Source organism: Triticum urartu, chromosome 4A (assembly GCF_056163025.1).
Source record: "Triticum urartu cultivar PI428250 chromosome 4A, HENAU_Tu73, whole genome shotgun sequence".
Classification (NCBI taxonomy): domain Eukaryota; kingdom Viridiplantae; phylum Streptophyta; class Magnoliopsida; order Poales; family Poaceae; genus Triticum; species Triticum urartu.
The window spans coordinates 48,367,704-48,386,333 of NC_141876.1; the positions used below are offsets into that span (position 1 = coordinate 48,367,704).

The following is an 18,630-nucleotide window of genomic DNA, read 5'->3' on the forward strand; positions in this document are numbered from 1 at the left end:
TGACCGTTACAGGCGGGAAGTGCGCACGAACAAGGAGGGATTTTTGGTGTGCCAGGGCGGTCAGACGCGGGCTTGGGAGCGGTTCAGACGCCCGCAAAGCCCTCCACGTCTGTCTCCGATTTGCGGCAGAAAGCACGTCAGACCGTCCTGGGAATCAATACATGCCGTTGTTGGATGACACAACACGTTCGGACTACACGATCGAGATGTATGTGTACGGTTTGAGAGTCAACGTTACAATTGCCCTAAGAAACACAATGAAGAGGTCTGATCCCCACTACTATGGCCGCCAGCGTGGCCACCAGACATGAGAGAAGAGGGGGGACTGAGATGACTGACAGATGGAACCCTGTCGGTGGCTTGGCAATTTGAAGAAAAAGAAAATAATACATTTTGTGATTCAGAAATTTGTCCCGCTCGTGTATTAGTGAACCGACCCCGGATGTTTTTAACACCAATGAACGTGAAATAGTGTGTGAGGTGAACAAGCGCTACAGTTGGCCGAATGGCCAGCACGGGGAGTACCCTGCGGGGAAAGGTGGGCTAATGCGGGCCGAGCGGACAACCAGCACAATTTCTCTCTTCACCACCCACCCGCGGCCCGCGGGCACAGCCTCGACCCCGACCACTCTGTGCAGAGCGCCATGACGAGGAGCGGCGCTCGCCGTCGGCGCGCCCCCCCAAATCTGGGCACAAGTCCGGGGAGGAGAGCCTCCACCCCGCCAACCTCCTCTTCTCCCCCTCGCCAGCGGCCGCCTCCGCGGAGGTGGTCGGGATGACCATCACCACCGGGCACCGGCCTCCTCTGCGGCCGCACAAGTCCGGGGAGGAGAGCCCACACCCCACCAATCACCGGAGGAGTGAAGCAGGGCGAGGGCGCTCCCCTCTTCTCTCCCCCGCCGGCGTTCGCCTCCGCGGAGGTGGTCGGGATGACCATCGCCACCGGGCGCCGGCCTCCTCCGCGGCCCGACGCGCAGCACAAGGGATTTCAGGCAAGCGCCGTCTCTCTTTTTTTTGGGGGTGGAAGCGCCGTTTTTTCTGTTGGGTTGGGAACAAGGGCCGATTTTACTGGGCCACCGGAAACCGTTTTTTTTTCTTGGGGATTTGGTTACCGATTCGGCCCAAGTGGACAGGCCCAGTTAACGTTTCCGTCTACTTTGGTTCTGTGCTCTATATAAACTGAATATTTTTCCTCCCCGCTCTGTTTCTTCTACCTTCGTTCTCGTCCTTCCAGAAGAAATAGTTTGTTTCGTTCGTCTCCTTCGGTCCTCCCCCCCTCCAATTCCAATGCAGTCCCCTGCTCCGGCGAGCTCGAGCTTGCCGTATTCCCCCATGCCGTCTTTCCCTGAGAGCATGGTGGGGAAGACTCTCCAGTTGCTCCTTCCGTACCACGACGCCACCATCAGGGGCATCGAGCGCAGCAAGGACCACAAGCTCACCCGTGTGAAGATCGAGGCTCTGCCCGGGGTTGCGTTTTCTGCTGGAGAACTGCGACTGGAGAGCACAGAAGGGCTAAAGTTTGTAGGCGCTCTGCACATGGACGACATCTCAGGGCACGAGTGCACGCTCACAGTCCATGACGACCAAGGTCATAACCAACCTTCTCTCTTCTTGGTTCTTGTCAAGTATTTTCCTTGGATTTCGTTCTTGGATTCCAATAACGCTTCCGAATTGGTTCTTCTCAAGTATTTGTCTTGGTTTCCTTCTTGGATTCCAAGAACGGCTTCCGCATTGGTTCTTGTCAATTATTTGTCTTGGGTTTCGTTCTTGGAATCCAAGAACGGCTCCCACGTTGGTTCTTGAAGTTGAAGACCTGGACAAGGTCGCTCTTCTTGGTGCAATGCAAGCCACACTTGAAACAGAAAGTAACATTGTGTACTGCTCTGTTGTTACTGTTCTCTGTTCTTGGATTTCGTTCTTGGAATAGGTGCTCCCACCTTAGTTCTTAGAGTTCAAGAACTAGCCACAGTTGCTCTTTTTGGTGCATGTTTATATTAGGAAATTCTAATGTCTGTTATAGCCTTATTGTCGCCCATTAACTTCATTGTTTTGGATAGTTAATGGTGGATTGTTTGCGTCTGGTGATTAAACGTGGCAGAAACTGGTTAAGCACCGCGTTTCTGTTCTCACCCGGAAGATGATCGTAAGTGGCCACAACTAATTAAGCTGGTTCCTTAGACCTTAGAAAAACAAACATTAGTGGGATGTAGATGCATTTTTAGTACAGGCAAATGCAGTTACCAGCGAGATATGCTATTTCTGTATATGAAACTGAATCTTGCTACTCTTTTCTTTTCTTTCAAAGGGCCATTTCTCTTCTCTTCTGCACCTGATTAATCCTTTCTACTATTGTTAGCTAATTATCCTGATTATTTCTTTGTTATTTGGCATAGTGCACTATTGTCGCTCTTGCACAGAAGTGAGAGTCCCAGCTTTCCAACATTCTCAGAGACCTTGGTAGGATGGACAGTCCGCTTCTCTGGGTCAGATCCCTACTCCATTGAGGTTGATGTCCGACATGTAGAGAGGCGGGATTCTGTTACCACCGTATATCTTCGGACGGGTGTCATCTCTCTTCCTGCCTGCACCGGTGACACGGTTATACTGAGGTCCACAGATACCTTGGACAAATGGCAGGGAGACATCGGATATTGGCCAAACCCTAGCTTTATGGCTGAGAAGAAAGAAAAGGACGGAAGTAAAACTGACCAAAGTTTCTATGGACAACTGTTTGAGAGAGATGTCTTGATTTATGTGCGAGATGAGCAAGGCAAGGCTCATTTCTTCCTTGATTATGTTGCTAAATGTTCACTTTTACTTTATTGATCTGTTTGTTTAATTCTGCAAAAGGCTGACCATCTTCTTTTGCTGCAGTGTGCATAGGCAGTAAACTGTCACTGCGGCTACCAAATAAGAAGATATTGATTAAGCCAGCACCAAATGGTCCTGCTAACATTAACATCTCTCATGTGAAACAATTTTCCGAGACTCTTATTTGTTGTTACCATGCCTCAGCAAATTATATTTCTTATGCGTGTATTTCAGACGAAGCAGGAAGCTTACATATATTTAATAGAAATTGGGTTCATATGTGTTGGTCGACTTAGAATGGTTGATTTTTGAATGTGTTGTAACCAATGCCTATAGTATTGAAACTTTTCTCATGGTTCTCTTAAACCAAAAAGGCTGTTTGCCTAAAAAAGCAAATTCAAAAAGCCGTTTTGTATAGAAGACCTATTACCAAGAAAAAAAAATTCACAAAGGTGCATGTACGAATGTATTTCTTATAATTACAGTTTGACATTCTTCTGATAGTGATAATATTCAGACCCTAAATCCAAATAGTCTATGTTATTTTCACTGTATAAGCTGCCACTCAACTTTTTTTTTTTTGGATATCGTCCTTGTTCTATTAGGTCTTGTTTCCCCTACATTATCTTCAAACGACCACTTGTGTTGTGCTATTTTACGTTAACACTTCATGTCTTGAGACCATCAACATTCTTGCCATTTTTGTGCTTTCCTTGTGGCTGCAGTAACAGTAGATTTTCTTTTTGCCATAGCAGACATTTGAGTCATCATTTTCAAGCCTTTTTTTTGCTTGAACCGCTTTCTTGTTCGTGTGTTTTCCTTCTCTCTGGCACACTTGTCTCGGTGTATTAATGCTTTGAGTCCATCTGATATTACAACAGATCTTTTATCTATTTGTTATGTCATTCCAGTCCTCTGATTAGTATTCATGTTGACTTATAGGGCAAGTCTTCCCAGCGAAATCGCAGGTCATCTAAACAGAAAGAATGTGAAGGTAAATATCAAACTGAAGTTCATAGCTCTATCATTATGTATATGACTCTAATCCTTACACCCTCCCCCTCTCACCTCCGTTCTATTCTGATTTCAATGATGCAGCTGAGCAAAAAATAGAAGTTGCAATAAATGGTAAACTTCCAGAACTTTGGTCATGTACTTTGTGTGATTAAGTGAGACCTATGATGATTCCAAGTGTTCTCTTCTCAGGTTATGGAAAGATTGGGAGGGCGCTCGCTAGAGCCGCTTTGCAGAGTGACGGTGTTGCCCTTGTGCTGTCAATGATCTATCTGGAGGAGATGAAATTGTATGCATTATAACTATCCTAACATGAATAGATTGCACGTCACCCAGATTTATTACTGTACTGCTTACATATATTCGTATGCACATGCAGAGTTGTATGTTTAGGGATATATGGGACTTTGAAGTGAAAAACTGTACCTCTGATATTTTTAAGGGGGTCGCTTCGTACAAGGAAAGGTATGGAGTTATTTTTTACAATTTGTATGCTCGTTCTGTTCTATTGTGTATCTAATCTTTGGTATACCATGCACTGTAGCGATCCTGATTCAGTCCCTTGGTACATGACCGGCCCCCAGTTTATTGTGGAGACTAGTTCCGATTGTAGCCAGGATGCTGACCATTACAAGGTATAAATAATCTCTTCTCTATTGCTTTACACTGTCTCTGCTTGCACAATCTTTGATTTCCTGTTCTCTATGGTCCATGTTTCTGTTCTGCCTGCTGTTTCAATATATGATTGTTTTAGCTTGCATATTTGATTTATTTTTCTTTTGAACTGGGGTTGTGTATTAATTTTGGATCAAACATTCATTACAATCACGCTAGGCAGTCTCTGACATGCAGGTTGGGATTACGCTATGCATAACACCCGCACACAACTCCCTACGACCTTGCTGGGCTAGAGCTTGAGCAATGCAATTGCCCAATATTTTAATTTGGCTTATCTTGAGTTTTTATAAATTCTGAAGGATCAGTCTTGCATCTCTGCATATAGAACTGATGTATGATCTACTTATCCAATCTCATTAAGCTCCTGCATGAAGTCACTCTCAGTATGGATAGGTCCATTCTTAATCAGATGTGCTTTACTAATCCCTTCTAAGCACGCCACGGCTTCAGTAGTTTCTGCACGTGCACAATTCGTCAGAGCTACTTTGTGGTTCTCTTTATCCGACTGGAATTTTCCATTTTCCATGCGCCCTTCCCAGACATGCAGTCCAAAGTATTTTTCATCTAATCCTATTTAATTTTCTGTTCTGCTATGGCCCATGTTTCTGTTCTGCCTGCTGTTTCTGTTTGTTATGTCCAGACCTTGTATAATTCATGCTCTTAGCCTGCACAGTTTTTACTTCAATATATTTGAGTTTCCTTTCTTCTATGGCTACTTTTTGTCTCATATTTTGTCCCAAACATTTTCAGAACTGTGCGTCTTCGTATAGCGGCTGTTCGGATCTCAAGCTCTTTGAACCTCTTGAAACAATAGTTGGCCGCTCTTTGAACCTCTTTCACGTCCAGATGAGTGAAAAGCCACGGCGGACCTAAGGCTTCAGCGTGGAAACGAGTTCTCCTGTGTACATTGATGGTGATTGGATAGTGTATGGACATTCGATAGCCCATAACCTCGACACTCGAAGCCCATAGCCTCCAGTACATACATGTATTGATAGCCCATAGCCTCCTGTGTACATTACCAGTAAATGAGCTCTCACACTTGACATTCGGTTCAGTTGGTCCTTGGATAAATGAGCGATTCTTCTGAATTTTCTCCTTTCTCAAGCTAGTCTGCAAATCTTCTTATTGCAACTTTATTCACACTCAGTTCTGTCATATTTGCATTTTATGTACAAAGTGCTTGCTAGTTGCATCTGATCACTCTATACTCAGGAACACCATTGTTCGAATGTAAAATGTTTCCAGTTGTTTGGGCAGGAAACTATAGAGATCTCGGTCTAGATAAATGTAGCCGTTGGGTGTAAATTTTGTTAGAAGACCTCTGAGTCAATCGTTAGTATACAACTTTGCAAATTAACTGTAATTTGTTCTTTGATGATTTTCGTTCAATCTAAACTATGGCCGGAGATGGTGCTGTTGAGACTAGGCGACCCTATCTCTCGCGGTACTTTAGACTAGAAGATAGTAGCAGAAGTATAGCATCGATGCTTGTAGTCGTCGCTACAACAAGTGTGCCCGACTCCGGTGATGGAGGGGCGATGACGGTTGCGCGCCTTCGACGCGCTTCAGTGTTTATAGCTACCGCTAGGTGGTCTATGAATCTGGGTGTAAATTTTATCATTCCTGGTGTTTGTTGTGCTGCTATTATTAAAGATGAATAGATGAAAAAAAAATCTCGTAAAAGAGAAAAAAACATCCGATCAACAAGAAATGAGGCAGCAGTCCCATGTGTAGATCGATTAAATAAATCTCACACACGGCAAAACTAATCCTCACGCTAAAGATTGCAAAAGCTCATGATGTTGGAGTCCCCTGACTTGGGACCTCTTCTGTGTTTCTATTGACTTTGATAACAAAATAGGGAAATGCTAGGCGTCAGCCGGCGCCGCCTCGGCAGCCGTAGGATTTGGTGCCATCCAACGGCTCAACACCGTCCTTATCATGAAAACAAAATTGTTGTTGCAGTACCTTATGCAACAAAAGTCTTGTTGCGGAAACATTTGTAACAAAGGTCTTGTTGTAGAAATATTTACAACAAAGGCTGTATTGCTCCCCCGCGAAAAAAGGCTGTGTTGCATTTTTTTTTCATCTTCATTTTCTGCACCATAGATGATATTGTAGACAACTTTTGCAACATGTTCGATGTTGCATAAATTTTTGCAACGAAAGATGATATCGCAAAATAGCACCGCCGTCGTTGTGGTTGTCGTTTGCAACTCCACTGTTGCAATTGCAACAGGAAAAGGATCGGTAATGGTCGGGGATGACATGAAGGAGGTCAGGGGCGGCTGTGCCAAGTTTGGGCACATCACGACGGTCGACGGCCCTATGGTGGCCAACATTCATGGTGGAGGCGGGCGACAACATTGGTGCCCGCGCCCGACCCGGATGCAACGAAATTGAGTCCCATATCACTTGCTACCTAATCTCCCATGGCCGGGCTGCCTCCTTATCCATTTGTCACATAGAAGAGAGAGATTAAAGAAGAAAGGAAGGGCCCACATAGGACATATGCGTCACACGGACGAGGCGGCGGGCTGAAGCCAAGCGTTTCCCTAACAAGAAATATAAGTTCTTTTTATGAACCATGGTATTCCAAAAAAAAAAACTGAAGAAAATACTTTGCATCCAAGTTCCAAAGGCACCCTAAATATTCATCCTACAATTTAAGATGGACTTTGCTACACCTACGTAAACTTATGTATTGGCTGAATTGGCTGAATTTGGTTGGACGAAAATGAAGCCCAGGCCCACACCATGAAAATCAGGGAGGCCTAATTTTTTGAACTGGCGGGAGGCCTAATTAGTTTAGAAAGGACATTAATGTAGGATTACGTAGATAAATTACGTAGGTCTAGCATTATTGATTTAGGATGTCAGTAACTACCAAACGTTCGGGCTGGCAGACCCCCAACGCGAATGAGTCGTTCGTTACATCGTGGGGAACCTACCGAACGATGTCGTTCGGTCAGAAAATGTCCCGTCCCGAACGACCCCTGTGGTGGCCCACTTGGCACACAAGTCGTCAGCCCAGAAACAGAAAAAGTGAGGCACAACCCAATTGCATACTGCTGCGCTAAAAAAAGCTCGAAAACGCAAAAAAAAAATACAATGAGAAAAATTTCTTAACCTTGCCATCTTTCAGTATACAAATGTAAAAGGCAGAAAAACTTCACGTGGCAAGTTAAACTAAAATTTTCCATGTGAATAAAAGTATTTTTACCATGGCAAAAATGGAGTAAATTTTTCCATGGCAAAAAAATGGAGTAAATTTTGCCATGGCAAAAATGGATTAAATTTTGCCATGAAAAAATAAATGAAAAATTGCCATGGGAACACAAGTATATTTACCATGCTACATAGTAAAAATTTGCAACGTTCCAGAAAATGTAAATTTACCATGCTCTTTAAAATAAATTTTCCATGGAAAAAATAAAGCAAAATTTGTATCATTAAAAGTATGCCATGGCAAAAAGAAGGACTGAATTTTGCCATGGAAATAAATTAAAAAATTGCAATGGCTACACAAGTATATTTGCCATGCTACATATTAAAATTTGTCATGTTGTGGAAATGTAAATTTGCCATCATATTTAAATTTAAATTTCCATGCTCTATACAATAAAATGGCCATGTGAAAAAAACAAAGTGAAATTTGACATGTCACTAAGAGTAAAAGGACGCCGAACGGCCGAACGTTCGGTCTGGGAGGCACCAGACTGAACGTATCGTTCGGCACGGGAGCAGGGATCTACCGAAATGTTCTGTTCGATACGAACAGCCTCTCAGCACGAACGCCTGACCAGACAGGCCCAATACTAGCTTCCTGGCCCAAAGAAAAATCCCTTTGCACCAAAAATATAGAGAAAAATGTTGACAGATGTAAAACTAGTAGAGAAAAAACTGTACAATACAGAAAATTCAGAAAACGATACTGCATTAGGATTTACAATGAGTGATTAATTGCTAACTGAGACACACGAAAAATGGCTACGTTCAGTACGTTACAAAAATAAAACATGCATGATAAATAAAGAAAATTTAGTACAAAATTGTGACGATGAATATGAACAAAGGCAAAAATGTTACACATGGCAAGTTTTACAAATATTTTTTTCTAAAAAAATACATGGCGAGTTTTTTTGGGGAGGGGGATGTTAATTTTTAAAAAGTAAGTACTTGTAAATTTCCCATTGTACAAGGCCAAAAATTGTGTATTAAAAATAAATGAAAAAAACCTACGGAATGTTGCCATGATCTTATGGTAGAAATGCATAGGCTATAATGTCATGGCATGATCCATAGACTAAAATGTAGACTACAAAATGCCATGATCCATACAATAAAATTTCCATGATGCATAGACTTAATTTGCCATGGTCCTGTGCAAAAGAAATTTGCCATGTTGCAAAAAGGAAGAAAGAATGGTCATGGTGCATATAGTTAAATTTTCCATGATCATAACCAAAATCATATTAAAATTTGCATATATTTGACATGGCAAAAAAAGTAAAATCAGCCATGTTAATAAAGTTCAAATAAATAGTAAATCTTGCCATGGCAATAAAAGCTAAAAATTGCCATGGGAATTTAGGTAAATTTTCCATGTTAATAAAAGGTAAATTAGCCATGTCAAATAAAAATTAAAACTTGCCATGGCAACAAAAAAAATAAAAAAATTCCATGGGAATTTACGTAAATTCTCCATGGCAAATTCACTAAAAAAATTTACCATGTTAAGAAAAGTTTGACATCGTCTGGAAAAAAGAAAGTTGCCATGGCAAGGAAAGTTTGACATCGGCTTGAAAAAAGAAATGCCATGGGCATGTTAGTGAATTTGCTGTGGGACATCTAGTGAATTTTGCCATGCAAATTCACAAAAAAAAATTGCCATGGTAAGAAAAGTTTGACATCCTCTTGAAAGAAGAAAGTTTCCATGGCAAGAAAAGTATGTCATCGGCTTGAAAAAAGAAACTTGCCATGGGCATGTAAGTGAACTTGTCGTGGGACATCTAGTGATGAAGTTTGAAATCGTCTTGAAAAAAGAAGTTGCCATGGCAAGAAAAAGTTTGACATCAACTTGAAAAGAGAAACTTGCCATGGCAGGAAAAGTTTGACATCGGCTTGAAAAAACCAAGCTTACCATGGGCATGTTTTTGAATTTGTCGTGGGAGTGGCAAATTCACTGAAAAAAATTGCCATGGTAAGAAAAGTTTGACATTGTCCTGTAAAATTGCCATGATGATCTACTAAAAAGTTGCCATGGTCTTGGAAATTAAAGTAAATTTGACATGCAAATACATGAAACTGTAATTTACCATGGTGTATAAACTAAATTTGTAGTTGTCAATTACTAAATTTACCATGATCAAAAAATGAAAATAAAACTGCCATGCTTAATTAACTAGAAAATAAAATTTGCCATGATATGTTAACTAAATTTGCCATGGTCAAAATACTAAAATAACCATGACCAATGAAATAAATTTGCCAGGGTTAATAAAAATGAAATTTACCAACTTCGTCAGTAGTAGCATCGATCTACAAAGGAACAAAGTGTGAACCAGATTACTTAGATGAGTTTCAGAGTCATGCATAGCCATCAATTATACCATGAACCCACACAAACATTAGTTGACGAAACATATTGCATCTAGAATCCTGCGACACTAGCAATAACAAAATGAAACATCTTCTGTTGGTATCTGTCGCAGTCTATGGTGCCCTTGGCATTGAACCTGGACCCCAACGCAAGATCCTGCTCACCAACCAAGCCCATCAGACCCCAGCGCAAGATCCCGCTCACCGCCTATCAGAGCCCGCACACGAGAGCAGCAGACCAGCTGGCTGCGCACAAGCTGCTCGACGAATTGCACCCAGGAGAGGAGGGCGGGCCTGGTAGAGGCGGGCGAAGATGGCATCCTGGTGCAGGAGGCGACACTCGGTGGATTGGGTGCACGACACGGCCGCCTCGAGCTCCCTGGTGGCGCAGCGACTTCCTTGCACAGAAGATGATGCGAGACCACGCGCGCAGTGCGCCTCCACGCGCTCGATCTAGCCGCCGCATGCTCGGCTCCCTCATCGTCGCCACCGCCGCCGCCGACCTTGAGGAGGATCGTCGAAGAGTTGGGAGGGGGACGGGGCGTGGCAAAGGTTGCTTGCCACTAGCGTCCATGGCCTCCACCCGCAAAATCCAGAGCTCCCCTGTCGATGGACGGAGGCGGGGAACGACGGGGCAAGCGGAAGCGGGCTGTAGGGGCCGCCGGAACTGGCCATAGAGGGCGTTGCGGGCGTGGCCACAGTCGAGCTTGACCTCGAGGTGAGCCCGCGAGATCCCATGGAGGGAGATTCACTCTTCGCCGACGAGAGGACGCTATTGGGGAGGACTCCATCGCGTCTCCCCCATCGCGGACGCGTCCATGCCTCTGTCCCAGGCAGCTCGTCGCCGGGCCTCCACCCCCACTCTCCTTCGCAGCGCACGCCGGGAAACTCCGGAATCGCCGCTGCCTCCGCCCATGGAGAGTGTTAAACATTGTAATGTATGTCACGGTGGTGTTATAAACCGTGATTAGCTTATGGCATGGTGTGCGTGTGTTGTATATTGTTAGGATGGGCTAGGTTGTTGAGATATGATCCTATAGTTAGCTTGGAGATCAATCCACACCTAACCTAACCCTAACTACTTGTAAGCCGCCGGCCTAGGCCTTTATAACACGCAACGCGCCCCTGCATAACGCATGCGCTTCCATCTATTCTCACATGGTAATCAGAGCCTAGTTCTTCCATCTCATCTAGGTTATGTCATCTTCCTCCTCCTCCGCCATGGCCATGCCCTCACTTGCCTCGCTCGGCCACACTATCACGGAGAAACTTACGCGCGACAACTTCCTGGTGTGGAAGGTCCAAGTCCTCCCGCACGTCAGGGCCGCGGCGATGATGGGCTACCTTGATGGCTCGATCAAGGAGCCCGCTGCCGTCATCGTCACCGAGAAGGAAGCCAACGGGAAGAAGGAGACCGTTGAGATACCCAATCCAGAGCATGCGATCTGGGTTACCCAAGACCAACAGGTGCTTACTTTTCTGCTTGCATCGTTGTCTTGCGAAGTGCTAATGCAGGTGTCCAACCACACCACGGCCGCGGGCGTCTGGCAAGCTCTGGTAGAAAGCTTCTCCGCGCAGTCCAGGGCGCGCCAGATTCAGCTCCGCTCGGCCATCGGCAACGCCCGCAAGGGTGATCTCTCTGCTTCCGCTTACTTCACGAAGATGAAGGGACTAGCGGATGAACTCGCTGCTGCAGGAAAGCCCCTGGACGAGGACGACGTCGTCTCGCACATCCTCGAGGGACTCATGCACGAGCCCGACTACAACGGGTTTGTCACCTCCATCTCCACGCGCGCTGCCACTGATCGCTCGATTGGTCCCAGCGAACTTTTTTCGCTACTGCTGTCTGCAGAGGCCCGGATCGCTGCCCAGCACGCCGCCTACACCGCTCACCACTCCGCTAACCTAGCTGCAAAGGGTGGTCGGGGCGGTTACGGCGGCGGACGCGGCGGTATGGGCGGCGGACGAGGTGGTTACGGCGGCGGCAAATACTCCGACAACTCTGGCAATGGTGGCGGAGGCGGTGCGCCGCGTCAACAGGGGGGTGATCGCGGTGACCGTGAACGCTGCCAAATCTGCAAGGAAGAGGGCCACGGCGCGTGGCGCTGCAAGAAACGGTTCGACAAAAGCTTCAACAACAATGTCCGCAACCCCGCTGGAAGTGGCGGTGGCGGTGGACGCGGCAATGGTGGGCGTGGTGGCGGTGGCGGGGGCAGCAACTCTCGCGCTGCTAATTCTGCCCACTCCTACGGCGTGGATACTAACTGGTATCTGGATACTGGTGCCACGGACCACGTCACAGGCGAACTGGAGAAACTAGCTGTCCGCGATCGCTACACCGGCACCGACCAAATCCACACGGCTAGTGGTCAAGGTATGGATATAAAGCATATTGGTCATTCAGTACTATCTACTCCCTCTGGTTCCTTGCACTTGAACAATATCCTCCATGCTCCTAGTGCCGATCAAAGCCTCCATTCTGCCTATAATCTTATGCGTGATAATGATGTCTTTATTGAACTTCACCCTGAATTCTTTCTTGTTAAGGATCAGGCTACCCGGAGAACAATTCTGCAAAACAAGAGTAGATGGGGCTTGTTCCCCGTGACCGGACGGCAAAGTGCCCCTCAACGTCAAGTTCTTGCTTCCATCAAGCCATCCACCTCGCGGTGGCACAAGCGCCTAGGGCACCCCGCTCTTCCGGTAGTCCAAAAGATCCTTCGTGACTTCAATCTTCCTGTTTCCAATAAAAAAGATCATCTCCTGGTGTGTGATGCATGTCAGATGGCCAAGAGCCATTAGTTACCGTATTGTCGTTCAACTAGTGAGTCTACAGCTCCTTTAGAGCTCGTTTTTTCAGATGTTTGGGGTCTTGGACCCGTTTCTATAGGAAGGCAAAAATACTATGTCAGTTTTATTGATGATTTTAGCAAGTTTAGCTGGATATATTTGCTCAAAAATAAATCTGATGTCTTTGAGAAATTTCGTCTCTTTCAAACTCATGTTGAACGTCTCTTTGATTGCAAGATCATTGCCATGCAAACTGATTGGGGTGGGGAGTACCAACGGTTGAACTCCTTCTTTGAACGCATTGGCATCACACACCATGTTTCTTGCCCACATGCTCATCAACAGAACGGCTCCGCGGAGCGAAAACATAGGCACATAGTGGAAGTTGGTGTCTCTCTACTTGCTCATGCTTTTATGCCACTCAAATTTTAGGACGAAGCGTTCCTCACGGCAGTCTATCTCATTAATCGCATACCTAGTAGAGTTATCAAGAACCAATCTCCACTGGAAAAACTATTCAGCACTAAACCCAACTATTCTTTTCTCCGCATCTTTGGTTGTGCTGTTTGGCCCAACTTGCGTCCTTTCAACAAACACAAACTCGAATTTCGGTCCAAACAATGTGCTTTCTTAGGGTACAGCACCCTTCACAAAGGCTATAAGTGCCTCGATATTTCTTCTGGCCGTGTCTATGTTTCTCGCGACGTGGTCTTTGATGAGCAAGTTTTTCCTTTCGCCAAGCTCCACTCCAACGCCGGTGCTCAACTTCGCAAGGAGTTACTACTTTTACCGTCTCACCTCTTACCATCTCCTAGTTTTGGTCAAGAGGGAGCTGATTTTGCTGCTGATCATATGCCTATACCTAATGCCAATAACCCAGCTGAAAGTGTGCAGGAAACAGATCAGGATCATGTTGAAATTTTTGGCGAAAATTCGTATGATTTTATGCAGCCAACAGATAGCTCCACAGAAGATCCACATGATCTCTCGGGATCAGTTGCAGCAGCAGGATCCGCCGCGGGATCCGTGTCCCCTGATGCGGCCAGCGAATCCACGCCGGGATCCGTGCGGTCAGGCGGACCAGACGGGCGGCCAGGCGGGCGCACCGAGGCACTGCCTCCTCCCAGCGGGCGGCCAGGTAGGCCAGGCGGGCGCATCGAGGCGCTGTCCCCTGGCGGGCCGACCCCCGCGCTGTCCCCCGCGTGGGCAGATGCGCGCTCTCCAGGCGGGTTGTCTGGGCGAGACTCACGTGGCGACAGCGGGTTTGTGAGCCCGGAACCTGGCGCGGCGCGGATTCCCTCCCACCCTGCGCCCATGATGGAGCTGCCAAGTGGCAGTTCGTCCTTGGCTACCACACCAGATCCGGCTGCTCCTCTGCAGGCAGCGGATTCTGGATCTTCTGCGCCTGCGTCTGCTTCATCTGACTCCGCCGTCTCTGCCATGCACAACCGGCTTCAGATCCAACAAGCTCGGCCACCCCCGCCTTCTCCTGCCCGTGCCCGTACTCGGTCCCAGAGTGGTATTGCTAAACCCAAGGTTTATAATGATGGCTGTGTTCGTTGGGGCTCTTTCTGTGCCATAGGTGAACCGAAGACGTTGCAAGATGCTCTGGGAGATCCCAAGTGGAAACAAGCCATGGATGAGGAATTCTCTGCTCTTATTGAGAATCATACGTGGCGCCTGGTTCCTCCAGTTAGAGGGAGGAATGTCATTGACTGCAAATGGGTGTACAAGGTCAAACGGAAATCTGATGGCACTATTGACAAGTACAAAGCACGTCTTGTGGCAAAAGGCTTTAAGCAAAGGTACGGAATTGATTATGAGGACACCTTTAGTCCTGTGGTTAAAGCTTCTACTATCAGGTTAATTCTTTCTGTGGCAATATCTCAAAGTTGGTGCATGCGACAACTAGATGTTAAGAACGCGTTTTTGCATGGTGTTCTGGAAGAAGAAGTATTTATGAGGCAGCCTCCTGGGTATGAGAGTTCAACTTTGCCACGACATGTCTGCAAGCTTGATAAAGCAATCTATGGCTTGAAACAAGCGCCTCGAGCTTGGTATTATCGTTTGTACTCCAAGTTGCAGTCTCTTGGGTTCTCTGCCTCCAAGGGAGACACTTCATTGTTCTTCTATCATCGACGTAGAATAACTATTTTTATGCTCATCTATGTGGATGATATTATTGTCACCAGCTCCTCCGCACATGCCGTTGATGCACTTCTTAAGGATTTGCGCATGGACTTTGCGCTCAAGGATTTGGGCAGTCTTCATTTTTTCCTTGGGATTGATGTTAAGCATGTTCCTCGTGGTGTTGTTCTCTCTCAAGAAAAATATATACAGGATATCCTTGAGCGAGTGGGCATGAAAGGCTGCAAACCTTCTCCAACTCCGTTATCTACCTCAGAGAAATTGTCCCTTTATGATGGTGTGAAGCTTGGAGCTGAGGACTCCACCAGGTACAGGAGTGTTGTAGGAGCTTTGTAGTACTTGACTCTAACCAGACCAGATATTTGTTTCTTAGTCAACAAAGTTTGTCAGTTCTTGCATGCTCCTACAAATATCCATTGGACAGCGGTAAAAAGAATTCTCAGATACCTTCAGGCAACCAAGAGTCATGGTCTCAAACTTGCTAAGTCAGATTCTACGCTTGTTAGTGCCTTTTCAGATGTAGATTGGGCAGGGTGTCCTGATGATCGAAGGTCCACTAGGGGTTTTGCAGTCTTTTTTGGTGGTAACTTGATTTCTTGGAGTGCACGCAAGCAAGCTACCGTGTCCAGGTCGAGTACTGAAGCTGAGTATAAAGCCTTAGCAAATGCCACTGCTGAGATCATTTGGGTCCAAAATCTGCTGACGGAATTGGGCATTCGTCAACCACCTGCAGCTTCACTTTGGTGTGACAATCTTGGTGCTACCTATCTCTCTGCAAACCCTGTTTTTCATGCTAGGACAAAGCACATCGAAATTGATTATCATTTTGTTCGTGAACGGGTTGCAAACAAGCTTCTGAATATTCGGTTTGTTCCTACTGGCGATCAAGTAGCAGATGGTTTCACAAAGCCACTATCACTGCGGCAGCTGGAAGCTTTCAGACGCAATCTCAACTTAGGTAGTTGTGATTGAGGGGGAGTGTTAAACATTGTAATGTATGTAACGGTGGTGTTACAAACCGCGATTAGCTTATGGCGTGGTGTGCTTATGTTGTATATTGTTAGGATGGGCTAGGTTGTTGAGATATGATCCTATAGTTAGCTTGGAGATCAATCCACACCTAACCTAACCCTAACTACTTGTAAGCCGCCGACCTAGGCCTTTATAACACGCAACGCGCCCCTGCATAACGCATGCGCTTCCATCTATTCTCACAGAGAGCCACAGGGTCGCTCGGGGATTTTGCTATGTGGGAGTGTGAGGAAACGATGAGGTGAAGGAGACAGTGTGGGGGCGGAGGGCAGTGAAAAGGAAAGGGCGTTCGGGAGAGTTCACCCTCGTCCCGAACGAGCCACTGGGATGACGTGGCCAGCCGGGATCGTCAAGATATGTGCGTTTCGATCCAATGGCAATGAGCACGTTCGGGACGAGAAGCTAAAACGTGGCACGTTCGGGATTTATTGATTCCGTTGATTTAGAAGGTGTTTGTTTCCAGAAATTTATTGGTCTAGGGACTTAAATAAGTCCCTATAAGTCCCATCTAAACCAAACAGGAGGGACTTATAGGGACTTAAAGTGTGCATTTGAGACTTATGAAATAAGACTCTCAAGGAGGGATTTATAGGGACTTAGTTGTAATATGGCCTTATAGAGACTTATAAGTCTCGGGAACCAAACATGTAGGGACTTTTTAGGGATTTGAGACTTATAAGTTGGGACTAAAAAAAAGTTCTATGACTTATGAACCAAACATGGCCTTAACATGGTCTTTGTCCAAATTAATCGGACTCCAGGTTGCAGTTGTTTCACCGTCTACGAAACGATCTCGCAGCTAGGAAGTAGGAACCCACCACATATACGCGGGCGTGAAATCAGGTTGTCTCCTACAATCCTACGTACGCGAGCTCATAAAGTCATAAGTTGTTGACATAGGTTTTTGAATCGACGATGGATCGCGCCATGGCGGAGGCAAGGCCGTCGTCGACTTTCCCCGACTGGGATGGTCTTCCTACTGATCTCTTGAGGAGCATCGGCGAGCTCCTGGACGTGCCCTGCTGCATACGGTTCCGCGGCGTGTGCCGGTCCTGGCGCGCGGCTCTCCCCGCGATGCCGCCGCCGTGGCTGGTGATCCCCGACGGCGGCTACCCCACCTTGATGGACCACTTCACATTCCTCTCCCTCCCGACGCGCCGCTGCGCACACTGGGCACTTCCGGGCTCGCGCTGCGTCGGCTCCAGCGCCGGCTGGCTCGCCCTCCTCGACCCCAACATGTGCGTCATGCTGCTGAACCCCCTGACGAACGCGCAGGTCCGCCTTCCGCCGCTCCGGCGAGACGGACACCTCTATCCGAGCCCCTTCGGCGTCAACTCCGACGGCTCGCCGGAGTACTTCCACGCGGGTCCGCCGCCAGACAAACGCATCTGCACCGTGCAGTATAAGTTGATCCAGAAGGTGGCCTTCGCCACCAGCCCCACCGTCCAGGACCACGCGGTCGCCGTCCTCTGCCGCTACGGGCTCGGCCTGGCCTTCACGAGAGCAGGCCTAGACGACTGGCAGTGGCTCGACTGGCCTGACGCTGCCGGCCGCGGCGGACCAGACGTCGGCGAGCTCTATGGCGGCAGCAACACAGACCTTGACATCGTGTACCACGACGGCAAGTTTTACTACATGACACGGTGCGGCCAGATATGGACCCTTGATGCGGCCGTGCCTCCCCCTGTCAGGCCAGTGCCGTTCGTCAAGTGCCGCCCTCAGCTTGGTCCCGACCACCGTCGCTACGGGAAACATCTCGTCTTCGCCCAGGACGGCATGCTGCACGTGGTGTGGAGCGACGGCCCCGGTCTGCCTTTGGAAACACGACACAGGCCGATGCGCATGCATGTTCAGACCTACCAACTAGGCAGCTCCCGGCCCCGGCGCTGGAGGAAGGCGCGACACTTGAGTGGCCGAGCCTTCCTCATCGGCAGCCGCAGCCACTCGTTGGCGGTGCCGGCCTCTGTGGCATCCGCACCGTCGACGTGGATAACGCCCAACTCGTCTACTTCACCTGCATTATGCCAGGATCCGACTATATTAATGGAGAGTCCGTGGAGGTGCTGCCTCCGGAAATTTGGGAGTTCAATGTCAAGACTGGTGTCTTCCGGGAGTGCGACAGACGAGACATCCCAGATTCAGATTGGCTCGAGTGGCCAAAAGCTATCTGGTTTACGCCTTCCTTGCTGTAATCCTAGAGTTTGTATGTACTATAGATTAGTCTGATGTGCTATACCTAGCAGTCATCCGCGATTTTCTCAAACCTTCAGGTCCTGTTCTGTTATTTGGTGTTCCTTTTCCAAAGGAACCAATCAAGGCAGGGACCCCTCTCTGTCACTCACTCAAATCCTAATAGCTAGGATTGAATCACTTGCATCAAATTATTTCCCCTTCATCTAAAATAGAGTTTCGTTAGGGATTGATTAGTAATGCGATGGCAGAAAAAGTCCAAACCAAACCTTGAACTTATAGACCAAAACTAAATCGAACCATGAACTCCTAATCCCTGAAATCAACACTCTAACCTCTCTGATCCCGGTCTACTTTCAACCT

At 47.0% G+C, this 18,630-nt stretch overlaps 3 protein-coding genes across 5 annotated transcripts; all 3 read left to right on the forward strand.

Annotated features, from left to right (window-relative positions):
* Positions 1-432: 432 nt before the first annotated feature.
* LOC125528790 (uncharacterized) lies at positions 433-5,602 on the forward strand. Of its 3 annotated transcripts, none has more exons than XM_087517711.1 (9): positions 433-1,588; positions 2,394-2,770; positions 2,875-2,969; positions 3,754-3,805; positions 3,910-3,939; positions 4,018-4,114; positions 4,205-4,290; positions 4,370-4,460; positions 5,254-5,602. In XM_087517711.1, the coding sequence occupies exons 2-7, from the start codon at positions 2,671-2,673 to the stop codon at positions 4,239-4,241; spliced, it is 411 nt and encodes a 136-aa protein (XP_087373837.1). In that variant the 5' UTR covers positions 433-1,588; positions 2,394-2,670; the 3' UTR covers positions 4,242-4,290; positions 4,370-4,460; positions 5,254-5,602. The 3 variants fall into 3 exon arrangements, with proteins under 3 accessions (XP_087373837.1, XP_087373839.1, XP_087373840.1); XM_087517713.1 differs by having other exon boundaries at positions 433-992; XM_087517714.1 differs by lacking the exon at positions 433-1,588 and adding an exon at positions 1,604-2,143.
* A 5,699-nt stretch (positions 5,603-11,301) lies between these two features.
* Positions 11,302-16,017, forward strand: LOC147974705 (uncharacterized). The gene is made up of 3 exons (XM_087520115.1): positions 11,302-12,481; positions 13,532-15,353; positions 15,843-16,017. The coding sequence occupies exons 1-3, from the start codon at positions 11,305-11,307 to the stop codon at positions 16,015-16,017; spliced, it is 3,174 nt and encodes a 1,057-aa protein (XP_087376241.1). The 5' UTR covers positions 11,302-11,304.
* Positions 16,018-17,004: 987 nt separating this feature from the next.
* On the forward strand, positions 17,005-18,269 carry LOC147974706 (uncharacterized). The gene is made up of 2 exons (XM_087520116.1): positions 17,005-17,884; positions 17,932-18,269. Exons 1-2 carry the CDS (start codon positions 17,005-17,007, stop codon positions 18,267-18,269), a joined length of 1,218 nt encoding a protein of 405 aa, XP_087376242.1.
* The last annotated feature ends 361 nt before the right edge of the window (positions 18,270-18,630 follow it).